Raw genomic sequence first — 16,649 nt, forward strand, 5'->3', positions numbered from 1 at the left:
AGACAACTTGTGCTACTCGGTTTTAAGTGAAAACGAGCAAAAGGGCTTAATCGGTAAAAATACCTAATAGTCATAAGTACATGTTAGAGTGAGAATTTGATGTTGCCATAGAAGGAAAAATGATCAGCATGTCATAAAACATAAGAAAATAGGCTGAATTTTAATTTACGAGCTTTGGGGCAAAAGTGTAAATATGCAAAAGTTTAGGGGCAAAATTGTAATTTTTCCAAAATATGATTTTGGGTCAATTTGAATAATGTGAGTCCTAATTAGACTATATTTTAAATGATAGAGCAAGGAAAACTGAAATTGGGCTAAAATGGGGAAATACCAAGTGGTGGACGAAATGGTAAAAATAGCCATTTTCGCATACGAGGTAAGTTCATATGTAAATGTTGGTAACATAGTTATTATTTTAAATGTTTTAATGTTTTTTAAATGATATGATAATTATTATGAAATATTATACTTGTGATAATTGTTTGATAATATGTCAAATTATGTGATATACTTGGAAAATGTGAAATACTACCGAGTATCGGTATCGGCATTCCGTAGAAGATGGTTGAGACACATGATTGGGAAAAAGGTCCCGTTGAACCTCAGGAATGGATTAGGATACAAGTGACATGTCACTAGGATGGTTGAGCATCCGAACTCGTTGAGTTGAGTCCGAGTTCACTTATGGATGCGAGCGTCCGAACTCGTTGAGTTGAGTCCGAGTTCACTTATGGATGCTGAACGCCCGAGCTCGTTGAGTTGAGTCCGAGTTCACTTATGGGCGGGTTACATGGTAGCTTGGCTACATATGTGGCACTTATGTGCAAACTTTCCATGTATCCGAATTATATTCGATGTGTTCAACGGGTAAAGTTCTACTCAAATGGAGGAATACTCAAGATGAAAGGGACGTATTGGTAAGTGTTGTGAAATGGATACTTTGAACAGGTATGTACTTAACCCTCGGGTTGAAAACTCGATATAACAACAATATGGTAAGATGATAAATGAAAAGGTGATATGAATGTCTTGGTGATGATTATGCAAATGATGTTTTATGTTTGCTTATATGGTTATGTTACTTGCTATTTGCATGTGAGCTTACTAAGCATTTATGCTTACTCCTCCTTTTCATTCCTTGTAGTGTTGACAAGCCAGCTCGGAAATCGGAAGCGGTCGGAGGCACGCTCACACTATCCGTATACCATCTTGGCATAATGGCTTGTATATTTTGAGTATGGCATGTATAGCATTATAATCATTTTGTATATATGGTCTTATGATATGGTTATTGAGTGGTATGGAAATAGAAATGCTTGGTAATGATTAGCCATTGGAATGGCTAATCATGATCATATTTGGTATTATGTATGTCAAATTGCTAGCTAATCCATGGAAACCATGAAATAGGTAAAATTTACCATAAAATAGATTCAGACAGCAGCAGTGACATGAGTTTAAAAAATCACTAAAAATAGTAGAAATGGAATTAAATAATGAATAAGTTATGGAATCGAATTTTGATGAGTCTATTTTCATATGGAATAAGCGAAACAGGTATATGAGCTATATTTTATGAGATGTTTAAATTTTTGTGAAACAGGGCCAGAGCGATTTCTGGATCCCCTGTTCTGAATTTGGAAATTCACCATAAATTTTACAAAGATAATTAGAAGTCATGCTTTATATGTACAGATTCCTTATTGAGTCTAGTTTTATTAGAGATAAACGGCATAGTCATTGAAGGTCTGTATAGGGAGATATCTGATTCGTAATACACAGAGGTCAGAGTAGTTGAACCCTGAAACAGGGGAGACTTTAACTAATAAACTGTACTAATTGGCCCAACCAAAATTCTAGAAAAAATTAGTAGATATATATATGAGTCTAGTTTCAGGAAAAATTTACGGAATTTGATTTCGAGTTTCGTAACTCGAGATATGATTTTTAAAGCGACTATGATGCAGTTAGCCAGCTTGTCTGGAAATTTTAAAATGTATTGTATGAGCTGTTTAATTAATGAATTAAGTCCGTTAACACCTCGTGTTCGACTCCGGAAACGGTCTCGGGTATGGGGTGTTACATTTAGTGGTATCAGAGCAGGTTTAGTCGGTTCTCGGACTAACCTAGCATGTGTAAAAGTTTAGCTATACATGCCACTGATCTGTGATAGTGTGATGTCTTCCGACGCGTATAAGTACCGTCTTATTTAGACAGGGTACTCTCCAACCGAGCTGCGCCAACCATGTTCAATGTTAAGTAAAGGTATTTGAGTAAAATTATGATTATGATAAGTCTCGGTTCATAAAAGTATGAATAAAGGTTTATGATACATATGTGATAATATGTGAGATGAAAGTTCATGTTGTGATAAATATTCATATTTGCTTAATGCTCATACAATGTAGTGTATGTAGCTTACTTGATAAGATGAACGGAATAAATAAAAAGTAGTAGAGGTATGAATAAAGGTCATAATATCATAATACGAATGAAAATGTCCTTGTCTTGATTGGATGTCGAATGTTGATGAATGTTAATGGTATATAATTTTTATGAGGTAAAGGATTATAATGAAATGAACTTATCTATGTTAAATTGTTGGACTGAATTATATGATTGTAATGATATGTACATGATGATGCACGAAATGAAATTTGTGATTGTGATGCAAATATCTATGTTTGTTTGGCCTTATATAATGTCATGAGCATGAATTAATTTAATTAATTGAATGGATAAGTAAAGCTGTCTAGAAAACATAGAATGTATGCATAAGTATATTGTCTAAATGGGACAATAGGAAAATTGGTGTAAGCCAACATGAATGAATGACATGATTTTGATGATGTTACTATGATGATGGAAGTTGTGTCATATGTGTATGTATAAGAAAGTCGAGTCGAGGTCCTACAACCCTCCCCTTACCAAAGTGGTACTTATAATGGAATTTCATGAGATTTGTATTGAATAAGTTTCCTGTTGAAAACCCAAAGAGTTCAGTGATAGAATAATTATAAGTATGATCCAAGATTGAAAATGAGCTGATAAGTAAAGTCAGAGCCAGAAAGTATCGGATTGACGTAAAAATTATTGGAGTTATGCACTGTCCTAGTTAGAAAAGGAATTCTCCTTGGTAAATCGAATTACTCAAGTGCAAGGTCGAGAAAAGTGTAAATCAAATTTATTCAGAATTGGCCTTTTTTAGTGAATGGTTTAATATAAAATTTGTGACGGCAGAACTAGTTGGGGAAATGATATTTCAAATGTGAATTATCTGAGTGTGACAGTTATGACCGGACAGATTTAGCAGTCTCTTTTGAGATGTTCTATGTGTTCACCCGTTCGTAAATATTTCTATGGCTATTGATCTTCGAAGAAATTCTTGTTATATGGGAATGTCTTCTAATTCGGTGTTGGATGAAAGCATTGGTAGTCGACTAGTTTATAATTTATATTGCTCTATTTTATCGGTATTATATTTCATTTCGTCGATAAGAATTGATGAGAGAATTCATATGATATTATGATTCTGCTTTCTTCTACTTGATGCTTCATCCGATATATATGTATGGGAAGATATATTGATCTTGTTATATTTGATTTCATGGGATTAAATGATGTTTTCTTTTGGACTTTCTTTCTTTGAAGAATTATCGAGGTATTCTCAGTATTTTCTCTATGAATTTGGTTTTCGATTCTCCGCATAGTATCGTATCTTGGGTTTCTTTATCCCGGATCTCTTTATTCGGATTTCTTTATTCGGGTTTCTCTATCTTGGATTTCTTTATTCGGTTTTCTTGTTATCTTTGTTCCATAATTTGTCAATTATGACTCATGTTCAAGCACGTTCTTCATTTCGTGATAATCATGTCAAATATGACTATACTTCTAATTTGATCTTGGTAATGTGGTGATTTTAGTATTGGGATTTTTCTAATTTCGTAAGGATTTGACATCGAGAAAGGCATAGGTGATAAAAGCACGAGTTTCATCGGTATGGTAAATTATTTATTTGAAAGATTTCATGTGACAATTATGTCAGGATTATTTTTCCCAAGTTTGATAATAGAATTTCATTTTGTACGGATCAAAGAGTAAATAGTTTGAACGAGAAGTGTATATTTAATAGAAAGAGTTGAATATTAGTTTAAGTCACTACGAATGATAAGGTTTCCATCTTGTGAAAGCTTAAAAGTTTATTACATGTTGACAGAGTTCGGATAGATGAGAATATTGGTAGCCGAAGCATCTGAACTAGACTAGTCTACATTGAGCAAAGACTTCGACTTTCAAGAATGTATTGTTGTATGAATTGTGATGTGTTTCAAGACGGTGAGGTAATGTGATAGTTTAGAGCATCCGATGTTACATAAAATCGGAGTTGTTAAAGGGTTAAAGCCGAGCATTGGGATCTATCAAAATTATCCTTGTCAATGTTGATATTGGGATGGAAATGAGAAGGATTATTCTTGAGGCCATATCAGAATTATTTCTATGGCGGAAAGAGGAAAATGTGATGTATCTTATTGTTAAATGTTTGGCGAGATCTATAAATCACATCTATATTGAATGAATTCCTACTCATCAGATTCATGGAATTTCAGGTCTCTTTGATTGTCGGATTTCTTGGAATTCCGGTCTCCATTAAATCAAGTTGAGATCCGGGTTTTATGTCATGATATCATGGGAAATTAAGAAGGGTTGAAAATTTAAGAACAGTTGAGAGTTGAGACCGTAAGCTTTTAGATCATATGAGAAATTGAAGAGATGTATTGGAGGTATAGTCTAAGTGCAAGTTCTTGACACCAAATATGAGATTAAAAGTGAAGACCACTTTTCTGGTAAGATTTTCGGGGACGAAAATCCCTGAAGGGGGGGAGAGTTGTAATATCCTGATTTTGGGCCTAGTCGAAATAGTGGTTTCGTGACCACAAAATCCGAGATAGAAATAATTATTTTATGATTATTTTAAGGTCTATGATATGATTGCATGATTGTGTGAAAATTTCGTGAAGAAATTTTATGCATAAAGTGCTTAATTTGAAATTTGGGACTAAATTGAATAAATTGCAAAACTTGTGTTCTAGAAGTATTTTGCATAAAATTGAATTAGATTATTAATTAGAGGTCCTTAAAGAGTAATTTTACCAATTTCTAAGTCTATGGACAAAATTGGACATGGATGGAATTTTGGAAAGTTTAGTAGTAAGGGCATTTTGGTCATTTAGGGGTAAAATGAATTAAAATACAAAATTAAAAGCCAATTTTGCTCATCTTCAACCCCATGGCCGAATATAGCAAGGAGAAACCATGGCTAGGGTTTTCAAGCTTCCAAGCTCGATTGTAAGTCCGTTCTAGCCTCGTTTTTAATGATTTTACGTTTTTGGAGTCCCTAGCTCGATTTAGCTTATGCTAGCAATAATTTAACCTAGGGTTTATATTTGGAAAAATACCCATAGGTGAAATTTGTGTATTTTGGTGTTTTATGATAGAATATGAGGTTTTAAATTATGTTAGACAACTTGTGCTACTCGGTTTTAAGTGAAAACGAGCAAAAGGGCTTAATCGGTAAAAATACCTAATAGTCATAAGTACATGTTAGAGTGAGAATTTGATGTTGCCATAGAAGGAAAAATGATCAGCATGTCATAAAACATAAGAAAATAGGCTGAATTTTAATTTACGAGCTTTGGGGCAAAAGTGTAAATATGCAAAAGTTTAGGGGCAAAATTGTAATTTTTCCAAAATATGATTTTGGGTCAATTTGAATAATGTGAGTCCTAATTAGACTATATTTTAAATGATAGAGCAAGGAAAACTGAAATTGGGCTAAAATGGGGAAAATACCAAGTGGTGGACGAAATGGTAAAATAGCCATTTTAGCATACGAGGTAAGTTCATATGTAAATGTTGGTAACATAGTTATTATTTTAAATGTTTTAATTTTTTTAAATGATATGATAATTATTATGAAATATTATACTTGTGATAATTGTTTGATAATATGTCAAATTATGTGATATACTTGGAAAATGTGAAATACTACCGAGTATCGGTATCGGCATTCCGTAGAAGATGGTTGAGACACATGATTGGGAAAAAGGTCCCGTTGAACCTCAGGAATGGATTAGGATACAAGTGACATGTCACTAGGATGGTTGAGCATCCGAACTCGTTGAGTTGAGTCCGAGTTCACTTATGGATGCGAGCGTCCGAACTCGTTGAGTTGAGTCCGAGTTCACTTATGGATGCGAACGCCCGAGCTCGTTGAGTTGAGTCCGAGTTCACTTATGGGCGGGTTACATGGTAGCTTGGCTACATATGTGGCACTTATGTGCAAACTTTCCATGTATCCGAATTATATTCCGATGTGTTCAACGGGTAAAGTTCTACTCAAATGGAGGAATACTCAAGATGAAAGGGACGTATTGGTAAGTGTTGTGAAATGGATACTTTGAACAGGTATGTACTTAACCCTCGGGTTGAAAACTCGATATAACAACAATATGGTAAGATGATAAATGAAAAGGTGATATGAATGTCTTGGTGATGATTATGCAAATGATGTTTTATGTTTGCTTATATGGTTATGTTACTTGCTATTTGCATGTGAGCTTACTAAGCATTTATGCTTACTCCTCCTTTTCATTCCTTGTAGTGTTGACAAGCCAGCTCGAAATCGGAAGCGGTCGGAGGCACGCTCACACTATCCGTATACCATCTTGGCATAATGGCTTGTATATTTTGAGTATGGCATGTATAGCATTATAATCATTTTGTATATATGGTCTTATGATATGGTTATTGAGTGGTATGGAAATAGAAATGCTTGGTAATGATTAGCCATTGGAATGGCTAATCATGATCATATTTGGTATTATGTATGTCAAATTGCTAGCTAATCCATGGAAACCATGAAATAGGTAAAATTTACCATAAAATAGATTCAGACAGCAGCAGTGACATGAGTTTAAAAATCACTAAAAATAGTAGAAATGGAATTAAATAATGAATAAGTTATGGAATCGAATTTTGATGAGTCTATTTTCATATGGAATAAGCGAAACAGGTATATGAGCTATATTTTATGAGATGTTTAAATTTTTGTGAAACAGGGCCAGAGCGATTTCTGGATCCCTGTTCTGAATTTGAAATTCACCATAAATTTTACAAAGATAATTAGAAGTCATGCTTTATATGTACAGATTCCTTATTGAGTCTAGTTTTATTAGAGATAAACGGCATAGTCATTGAAGGTCTGTATAGGAGATATCTGATTCGTAATACACAGAGGTCAGAGTAGTTGAACCCTGAAACAGGGAGACTTTAACTAATAAACTGTACTAATTGGCCCAACCAAAATTCTAGAAAAAATTAGTAGATATATATATGAGTCTAGTTTCAGGAAAAATTTACGGAATTTGATTTCGAGTTTCGTAACTCGAGATATGATTTTTAAAGCGACTATGATGCAGTTAGCCAGCTTGTCTGGAAATTTTAAAATGTATTGTATGAGCTGTTTAATTAATGAATTAAGTCCGTTAACACCTCGTGTTCGACTCCGGAAACGGTCTCGGGTATGGGGTGTTACAGAGTTAGCAGGTTGACAAGTATTGTTTAAAGTATAAAAATATTAAAAATTAAAATATTAAAATAGATATTTAAAAATGAAGACACATGTTAATTTTTAAAGTTGCTTAAAGAATTAAAAAAAGGACATTATTAATATATCAAATACTCACTTTTTAATATTTAAATACAATTTTCGTATTTAATTATTTAACTTTACTTATGAAATTGAAATTTTCCTATTATCAACATATCAAACAACAATCCAATAAAATAACAATATTTATTTAGGGTTTGAGTCATCCCAATATATAATTTAATTAAAATATAATGAGAGTTTAGAAGGTGTGAACTTGCCATCTCCTTAAAATGGTAAAATTTTAATTTAAACTTTTATAATTTATAAAATTTTAAGTTAGTAATGATAAACTTGCATTTTACTCCAAAAAGTATAAAAATTTGATTTAATATTTTAAAAATTATAAAGATATATAGGTTATTAAAATGATGAAATTACAATTTTATCATCATAAAATATACAATTTAATTTCGACCCTCTAAAAAAATTTCAGGCTATGTGACTGCTTATATAATTGTTTTTTGTTTATTTTATGTATTTTATTTAATTTTTATTTATTATTAAATCTCTCAAAATTTTAAAAGGTCCATTTCTGTACAAAGTCCTTATTTTATGTGTGTTTTGTCGAAATTATTTATTTTACAATAAAATGATAATTTCTTGTTGATTTACTTTTTAAAATGTATATTTTCAGCCTTGAAACCAACTCTTTTCCATTCATTTGATACAAATGTAATTACATGACATATATGCTTACCATTTTTTGTATAATTGAACAATATTTTGCACATTTAAAAAGAAAGAAAGAAAGAGAAAATATATAATATTTATTTGAAAATATTAAAATATATATATGCCATATTTAAAAAAATCATGAACTTCATGAAAAATTTTGATGTTAAGACTAAAGTAGAACAATTAAAAATATCAGATTATAGTAAAAATTAAATCGACAATAAATGTATAATAGAAGGACCCTTCATAGAATTTTACCTTTTAAAATGTATACATTGTGTTAATATTTTGGAGTGTATAATCTCGTAATTATAACAGATAATTTTTTAATTACAATTATCAATTGAGTCTTATTTCGTTGTGAGTTTCGCACAAAGAAAATAAAATTATTATTTTAGCTAATTTCTTGAACTTTGTTAATATATTTATATAAATCTTTATATTCAGTATTATAACCAAATAAACTCTTTAAATTGTAGTCAAGTATATATTAATGATACTTCATTTTACTGATGATGTCTCAATCTTGAATAAATTTTATTTTAATGCTTGTAATTTATTAAAATAATAAAAATTAAAATTTCAAAATTTGAAAGCAATGTTATTGTACAATAAAAACAAAACTAAAAAAAGTAACTTAGAAAAAACTAACATATACAAATACTTGTATAAATATACTTATACATGCTTTTAACATAAAGCACAATATAAATCTAATAAATTAAAAACATTCAAGCCAAATATTTAAATATAATAAAAGTAAATGGCCTTATTTAATTATTATGTATAGAAAAAAGTTGACAACCCATCCACTAAACTACAGCAGATTCACTGTGTTCCTTCATAAATATACAAATGTTGTTTTAAAATTATGTTTTGACATTACCATCACATCCATTGTCGTCCAGTGGTTAGGATACTTGGCTTTCACCCAAGAGACCCGGGTTCAATTCCCGGCAATGGAACTCCTTTTTATTTTTTTAATAAAAGCTTGTCTATATTGTTTTTTGTATATTTTTTAGGATAAATTATCAAAATAATCATTACATTTTAGTCATTTATATTCGATATGTTACATTTTAGTTACTTACATTATCGTGTTGTAATATTTTAGTCATTGAGCAGTTAATTTTCAGTAACGGTGTAAAGGTAAGTTGACGTGACACATTAAATCATCATTTTAAATGTAAATTTTAGGTTTATTCTATAATTAGTCCCTATATTTTTTCATTTTGAGCAATTAATTTTTTTATTTTCTTTTAACTTTCTTTTATTTTCTTTATTTTCATTCTCATCTAATTTTTCTCTATTTTCCTCCCTTCTTCATTTCTTTTAACTTTATTTTCTATGTTTTTCATTTGTTAAAACTAATTCACAAGCTCATCTCATTCGAAAAATTTAAATTGTTCAACAATTAAAAGTATAGTGCCCACTTTTAACAAATAGAAAACATAGAAAATTATATTAAAAAATGAAAATAGAAAAAATAAAGAGAGAAGCAAAAGAGAATGGAAAATAAAGAAAAATTTAAAAGAACATAAAAGAATATTTTAAATTGTTCAAAACAGATAACGACAATTAACGGCTCAGTGACATATATTACAACACGATAACATGAGTAACATTTTAAATATAAGTGATTAAAATGTAATCTGAGGTAAACAAAATTGAATATTTTGATTGTTTACCTATCTTTTAATTAAAATTGCTATACCTATATTTTTTTATTTTTAATTAAAGCTTGCTAGACTTGCTATACCTATATGTATATATATACATATAATTGTTGTGTCTTACATAGATTTAATAAAGGAGGAATTGTGTTCAAAGTAAAGCTTGCTATACATAATAATACATGATGATGGCTTGTAAACAATGATGCAATTGAGATTCTCACATGAGAACTCAACCTGCACATTAAATAACTGATAAACTCTAAAATTCATGGTTGTTGGGAGCCTAACAAACAATTGTAAACTCTTAGAACTGCTCTAAAAAGTACAGACAGGTGACCAGGATCCTGTTGAACTTGATTTGATGCATTAAGGGAATTGGCTTTCGATGCGTCTTGATATTGTATAGTCACTTCCCAATTCCGAGTTCTTCTGATATCTCTCTTTTCAGGCTGAATTGCCTAGTGCTACGCCACGGAAATAAGGTCCGAGTAATCGGAAGTTTCCTCCGAAGATCCTGCATTACACACAAGTTTTTAAGATCATTAGTTGCTTTTCTAGGGATTGCTTTAGACATAAATTCTAAATGAACATCAAGGGATAAACATCAATAGCTCGTAAGCTACTCGGATTGGGTTCGAAAAATTGAATTTGGCTCAGTCATTGTTGAGTCGAGCACATCAAGCTATCTAGCAAGCCGAATTTGAGATCATAATGCTTGACTCAAGTAGCTTGTGAGCTTAACCTTTTTTGCATCTCAAACTCGAGCTCCAACACAAAAAATCGAGCTTGAAGTAAACATAAGAACCTAGCTCATTATTTTACTACAAAGCAAGCCTAATCAAGTGAGCTTGAGCAGTTCGATCTTTATCTTGAATGGAGCTCAAGCTTTAAAAGCGAAACTTGCTCAAGTCTAACATTGAGACAGGTTCAAGCCCCAGGTTCTAACAACTTAAACTCAACTTGACATGATTAGATGCATAGTTACATGAAACATGATATAAACTAGCATGATTGAGATACATGCCGTATACAGTACTACCTTAAATTAAACGAAAGTTGGATCTAATAGCAACATGAAAATAAAAAGATAACATAGCTGAATTCAAAAGGTTTTCTCACACTTTTCAGCCCAAAGACTTTAGAAAATAAAACATACCTTGAAAGTGTTATCTGACAACTTAAAATAAGATTCCTGCATTATGCCTTAAAGATCAGTAGAGAATTCCAGAAAACTCAGACATTTAAAATTAACCAGATATATCAAAAACAACCTCAAGAGATGCCATGTATGCTGTCTCATGGCGGCGAATAAGATTGGCTACAGAAATTGCAGTATCATCGGGAGACTGAAACAAACACAGTAAGTAATAACCATATGAAAACAATTATAACATGACATGGCAGCATGTTGTTCGGCTCTTCACACTTTATGAAGTACATGTGTCTGATGCATATGCAGAAATGAGTGGCAACATGATCCAAGGATCCTCCAAATATATGGAAATCTTGGAAAACATTGAACATACCCTTATCCGATACTCACACATGAGTTCAAGTAACATGGGTAGCATGAGATCAGAACATTTGTTGTTAACACACTGACCAGGAGCCATAAGCAGCATATAATAAGCCAACAAAATTGAAAACTTTGATGCTAATAAGTCTAAAACTTCTATGATCCTACAATATTAAAAGAGATTGTGGTCATTGTAATAACCTGAAACATTGTTGAATCTCTACATTCATGTTTTGTATCTAATTGCACATTCCCCTCCTCAAAATAGTGCGCACCAACCTGAGAAGAGAAAGAACCGACCTATTGTAGCTTTATGTAACTTAATATGTATTCAGATCCAAAACTCAAGATGAAAAGGGTAACCAATATGCCACCATGCATGGCATCATAAGAAATATTGAAATACCTTCAATTTGCCATTTAATTCCAGCTTTTGAATATCATCTTTGAACTCTATATTCCATATTGTCCGCCAACTTCCATTGCTAAACAATACGAAAAGAATCATTATTAGAAGATAAATAGCCACATGTCAATGTGACCAACATCGACCTACTAATAGGTGGTAACCAGATAGCTAATTGATTATACAATCAAGCAATCACTAGAAAAGTTACTGCTACATTGTGGTCTAACAAATCTCACACACCAAAAATTTTGGGGGCTAAGTCGAGCGGCAGCAATCACTACAACAAGGTCAAAATCAGATCCAGGTTCCTCCACATCTTTTCCATTAGTACAGTAGACTGAACAAGAACCTTTTGGATAAGCTTCGGCAACATACTTCAGTATTTCTGCTTCTAGAGCACAGCTGGAAAAAAAAGTGAACTTAATTACATGTAATTGAAGTACTGCACAAAGAAATGTGCCCTAATCCTAGCTATAAACAATCACTGATTTTTGCTGAGTTTTTCAAAAGAGAAATTACAGATTCTTCTCTCTTCATGATGCATGCTTGTTCAGCTGTTTGAGCAATGACAATGAAAACCATGATAGAATGGAAACTATATCCTTAATGTGAAAACTTATTGAACGTTTTACTTGTTGGCAACAAAACAAGCAAGTTTATGGTTCCCGGGACAGTCCTGAGGTATGGAGCCAGTCAGAACCCAGGAGAGGATTGTAGGACAGCCACAATTAAATACAATTGCGCAAGAGACAAAGACCACATGCTAAGCCATAAACATTAGAACAGAGTGAATATAGAAATTTATTCCATCTCTATCAAGTAGGTAAGGATTAATAGTAACAAAGAGGTACAAGTCAGTAGGAACTTGAGACATAGGATTTTGCCAATTTGGACTAGCTGGTGACAGCAAACATGGAATAAATTAGATCAAAGGAGATTCTAAAGAGAAACCAGCCAATGGAGGAAATGGGCACTTGAAATCTAATGACCCCAATTAATGATGTCAACTATATTAAATTTTACAGAGAAAAATTATCGTAATAGCGTATAAGGAACCAATTAAGAATAATATCAGTACCTCAGAGTCATAAAACATACCGGTATTCCTCAACATATGCAGAAGGAAGCTCCTCATCAGTAGCAGGTCTCACCTTTGTACAAGCCTGAACCATTTAGGACATCACGACATAAACATTTAAAGCAACTGATACAAATTAATACGCTAAGAAACAACACATCAACAGGAAGAAAACTAACCTATAATCTACTTGCTGCTAAAAATTTCTATTTCAGGAAAGGATATCAGCTTTGTATGGCAATAAAAATTTAAAATCACAAGATGCATTCATAAGGCTAAAAGGTACCTGTTTGACATGATCGACTATGGCAACTTGGGCAGTCTTGGGGTCTAGGTACTCGTTATCCTGAAGCTCCCCATATGATGTAACCAACACCTGAAGTCCAATAAAAGAAAAAATATCACAATAATTAAAATTGTTTTATAACCAAATTCAATGAAACTAGCATATCAACAAACAGACCAGATACTGAAATTTGGTAAGAGTAACAAGCCAAAATGAGAAATTGAGAAAACCAGATGAGTATTGTACCATAACTGAGTGAAAAAAGAGCCCAATATCCTAACCGGAAAATGATAGAAACGAAGCATCTTAAAATACAATGATTGATACACATTGCCGCTAAAGCAGACAGCAAATACACTTTTAAATGGCATATAAATCTTAAAAGTTAGCCTTATGACACTTACCAAGACAAGCTCACAAATAATCCAACTAAAACTACACTACGAGGGACTATATTACTCCGACTCTTCACTTTTTTCTTGAAATATCCATATCGTATTCATATCCTTAAAGCATATGAAAATCTTGATAAAATATGAACATAAGTGTATCAGATCCAAGTAACATAGATAAAGCATGCACAATTCGACAACAAATGTCACTCTTCAAAACAATAATGCATGAACTAAATTCCAGGCAATCCGCTCACATTTCTGAAAATCTAACCAGCGGAAATGTCTAAATATTGCTAGAAATTTGAGCTAATCATTAAAAAAAAAAAAGCTTGATTTTCAAATTATTATAAAGAATAAGAAAAAATTAAGGATTTCCAAGACTTACATCACCGAATCCACCAGGCATTTTGAGGGAAATGAGGTGACATTTGTTGTAAACGGGAAACGCCTCCGATGCTGCCTCATTATACACATCATCATTATTCAAAACCAATTTTAAATCTGCAAAACATAAAAATAAATGAAATAATCAAGAAGATATACCGAAATTCAAATTGTTCGATCCAAAATCAAACATGAATTTAAAAAACAAAACAAAATAAAGAGTATAACTAATTCATCAATCATCAAACTCATCTATCAGAAAAGAGAATAAATAAATAAAAAAAAGAGAGAAAGGAATGGAAATGGCGAGGCTAAATCAACATGGAATTAAGAACCTCTGGAGACATATTGGATTTCTCCAGCGGGAGCGTTTACGAGGAACCATTTGGCGATTCCTTTCTTTTGATCATCGCTCAGCTCTGTTTCTTCTTCTTCCGCCATAACTTTTTAATTTTCGTGCTATGTAAAAATCAAATTTTAAAGAGAGGGAGAACAAAAAAACAAAGGGATTAGTATTTGATTGGAAGGAAAGCTATGGAAAAATGAAAGAGCGCACAAGAGAGAGAGAGGATAATGAGTAGGAGGCTTTTTCTTTCTGGTTTTCTGGTTTTCTAGTTTCCGCCACTAAGTTGTTGTCAACATTACACGCCGTCGTTTCGGCCAAGGACAAAAACTATGTCGTTTTGCTGAGTTACAAATTTTTTTTAGGTGAAAATCTGCCACAAGTCCCTAAAATTTTTGAAATTTAGTCTATTTACTTTTATTTTCAGGAATTTAGTCCCTCTACTTTTACTTTTTAAGGAATAATCTCTCTACTTTTCAGATTTCAAAGTACAAGTCCAATTGGTAACCCTATTAACTTTTTTTGTTAAATTTGTTGGTGACATTTTGAAATTTAAAAAAAAAAATCACTTGGTAACAATGTAGTTAAAAAATGAAGGTTTAATGAACATGAATTTAACAAAATAATTTTAACAATGTTAGCAGTTAGACCTAAATTTTAAAAACTAAAAGGTAGAGTAACTAAATTCAAATTTTACAAAGAGTATAAGGACTTATAGCATATTTTAACTTTTTAAGTATAAGTAATAATTCACAAATAAATATTTAAAACTAAAATCAAGCATTAGACTGATGATCAAATATATTCGCATGGTTTAAATAGATGAGATTCAAACATAACATTATTGTACCTTAAACCTTTTTCATTATTAATCCATAGACGAAAACGTTATATTTCATTATAAATTATTTTATTGAGTTTATGTCACAAATCACTTCAACATCAACTCATTTGAGAAGTCACATAAATTGATTGAGTCTTAGCGCAATTGGCATGAGCACTGTTGTCAATATAGAAGGACGTAGATTCAAGTGCGCTGAAGTGCATGATCCTCTTATTTATGAGTTGGGAAGAATTATGTCTAATTCTAATAATTATATAAAAAAATTATGATCAAAACTTATAATAACATTATTTAAAAACACAAAAAAATTCACATAAAACCCTCTCTTAAAAGAGAATTTAATATTTTTTACTATTTTATATAACCCAAACATGTTTAACCATAAATATTTTTCATTTTATCTCTAACCTAATTCTTGATTTTTTTAATGAATATAACTTTAATATCATGTTTTTGTTTCACATAAATGAGTGTGACAAAATCTATAATTTTTTTAAATTCATCTAATATTCATTTCAATTTCATAAAATATATATTATAAGTAAATAAGGATAAATATCTCTTATAAACAAAGGTCAATAAGATAACAAACTCTATTACAAATAATGGAGAAAACAATTGAGGATCTCAATTTTGAACCAAACACATTTTCGAAAAGCAAGATAACCTAAACTTTATGATGAAGAAAACAAATGTTCGTTGTTTAAATCAGGCTCCCTTACTAAAAAACAGAACAAAGAGAGATCATAAACTCTTTATCATGGCCCTCTCAATCGTACGACGCTCTTATTCATCAAAAAAAAATCTTGATGCAATGAGCTAATATATAGTTTTTTTTCACTGTCGTGACAATGGGAACATCTCTAACTTAAAACAAAACACACAATAGAACTTCAAACAAAATCAAATTCCATTGAAAGTTTATACTCAATAAACTATAAGTCTCTAAAGACTTAAGAGAAAGTAAGTCACCTTAATACTCGACCATCATGACAATCACCACATGACACCAAATCATAACTCAAACCTTGGGCCAACAAAAAACTATTATTCTGATTGCTTGTCCTCTTTGTATAAAAAAAAGTTGATCAAAATCCAACATTAGGACAACTATGGACAAGGATAGTGAACGGTCATTCTACGTCTTTAGGTTTTTCTATAATTTATAAAATTTTAAATTAATAATAATAAAATTACACTCTAACCTCTCAAAATGATAAAATTTTAATTTAATCATTTAAAAATTATAAGTATATATACTGTTAAATTAATGAAATTACATTTTTTAAAAAAATTTAGCTTCACCTTTGATCCAACCACCATTAAAACAAT

General features: G+C 31.4%; 1 protein-coding gene and 1 non-coding gene across 2 annotated transcripts; one reads left to right on the forward strand and one right to left on the reverse strand.

The window, feature by feature from the left end:
• The first annotated feature begins 9,279 nt into the window (after positions 1-9,279).
• On the forward strand, positions 9,280-9,351 carry TRNAE-UUC (transfer RNA glutamic acid (anticodon UUC)). The gene has a single exon. It is a non-coding gene; the product is annotated as a tRNA-Glu (tRNA).
• Positions 9,352-10,204: 853 nt separating this feature from the next.
• Positions 10,205-14,736, reverse strand: LOC108470828 (F-actin-capping protein subunit alpha-like). Its single transcript, XM_017772312.2, has 10 exons — positions 14,466-14,736; positions 14,132-14,247; positions 13,352-13,441; positions 13,086-13,150; positions 12,228-12,389; positions 11,985-12,063; positions 11,780-11,857; positions 11,334-11,408; positions 11,219-11,254; positions 10,205-10,576 (listed from the first exon to the last, which is right to left on the reverse strand). Exons 1-10 carry the CDS (start codon positions 14,569-14,571, stop codon positions 10,469-10,471), a joined length of 915 nt encoding a protein of 304 aa, XP_017627801.1. The 5' UTR covers positions 14,572-14,736; the 3' UTR covers positions 10,205-10,468.
• Between the last annotated feature and the right edge of the window lie 1,913 nt (positions 14,737-16,649).

This window comes from Gossypium arboreum, chromosome 11 (assembly GCF_025698485.1).
Source record: "Gossypium arboreum isolate Shixiya-1 chromosome 11, ASM2569848v2, whole genome shotgun sequence".
In the NCBI taxonomy this organism is placed as follows: domain Eukaryota; kingdom Viridiplantae; phylum Streptophyta; class Magnoliopsida; order Malvales; family Malvaceae; genus Gossypium; species Gossypium arboreum.

Coding starts and splice junctions, on each gene's coding strand:
- LOC108470828 (XM_017772312.2), bottom strand. CDS start 14,571: ATGGCGGAAGAAGAAGAAACAGAGCTGAGCGATGATCAAAAGAAAGGA. Junction 13,151..13,351: donor TAGTCGATCATGTCAAACAG/GTACCTTTTAGC, acceptor TAAATGGTTCAG/GCTTGTACAAAGGTGAGACC. Junction 11,255..11,333: donor CATACATGGCATCTCTTGAG/GTTGTTTTTGAT, acceptor GGCATAATGCAG/GAATCTTATTTTAAGTTGTC.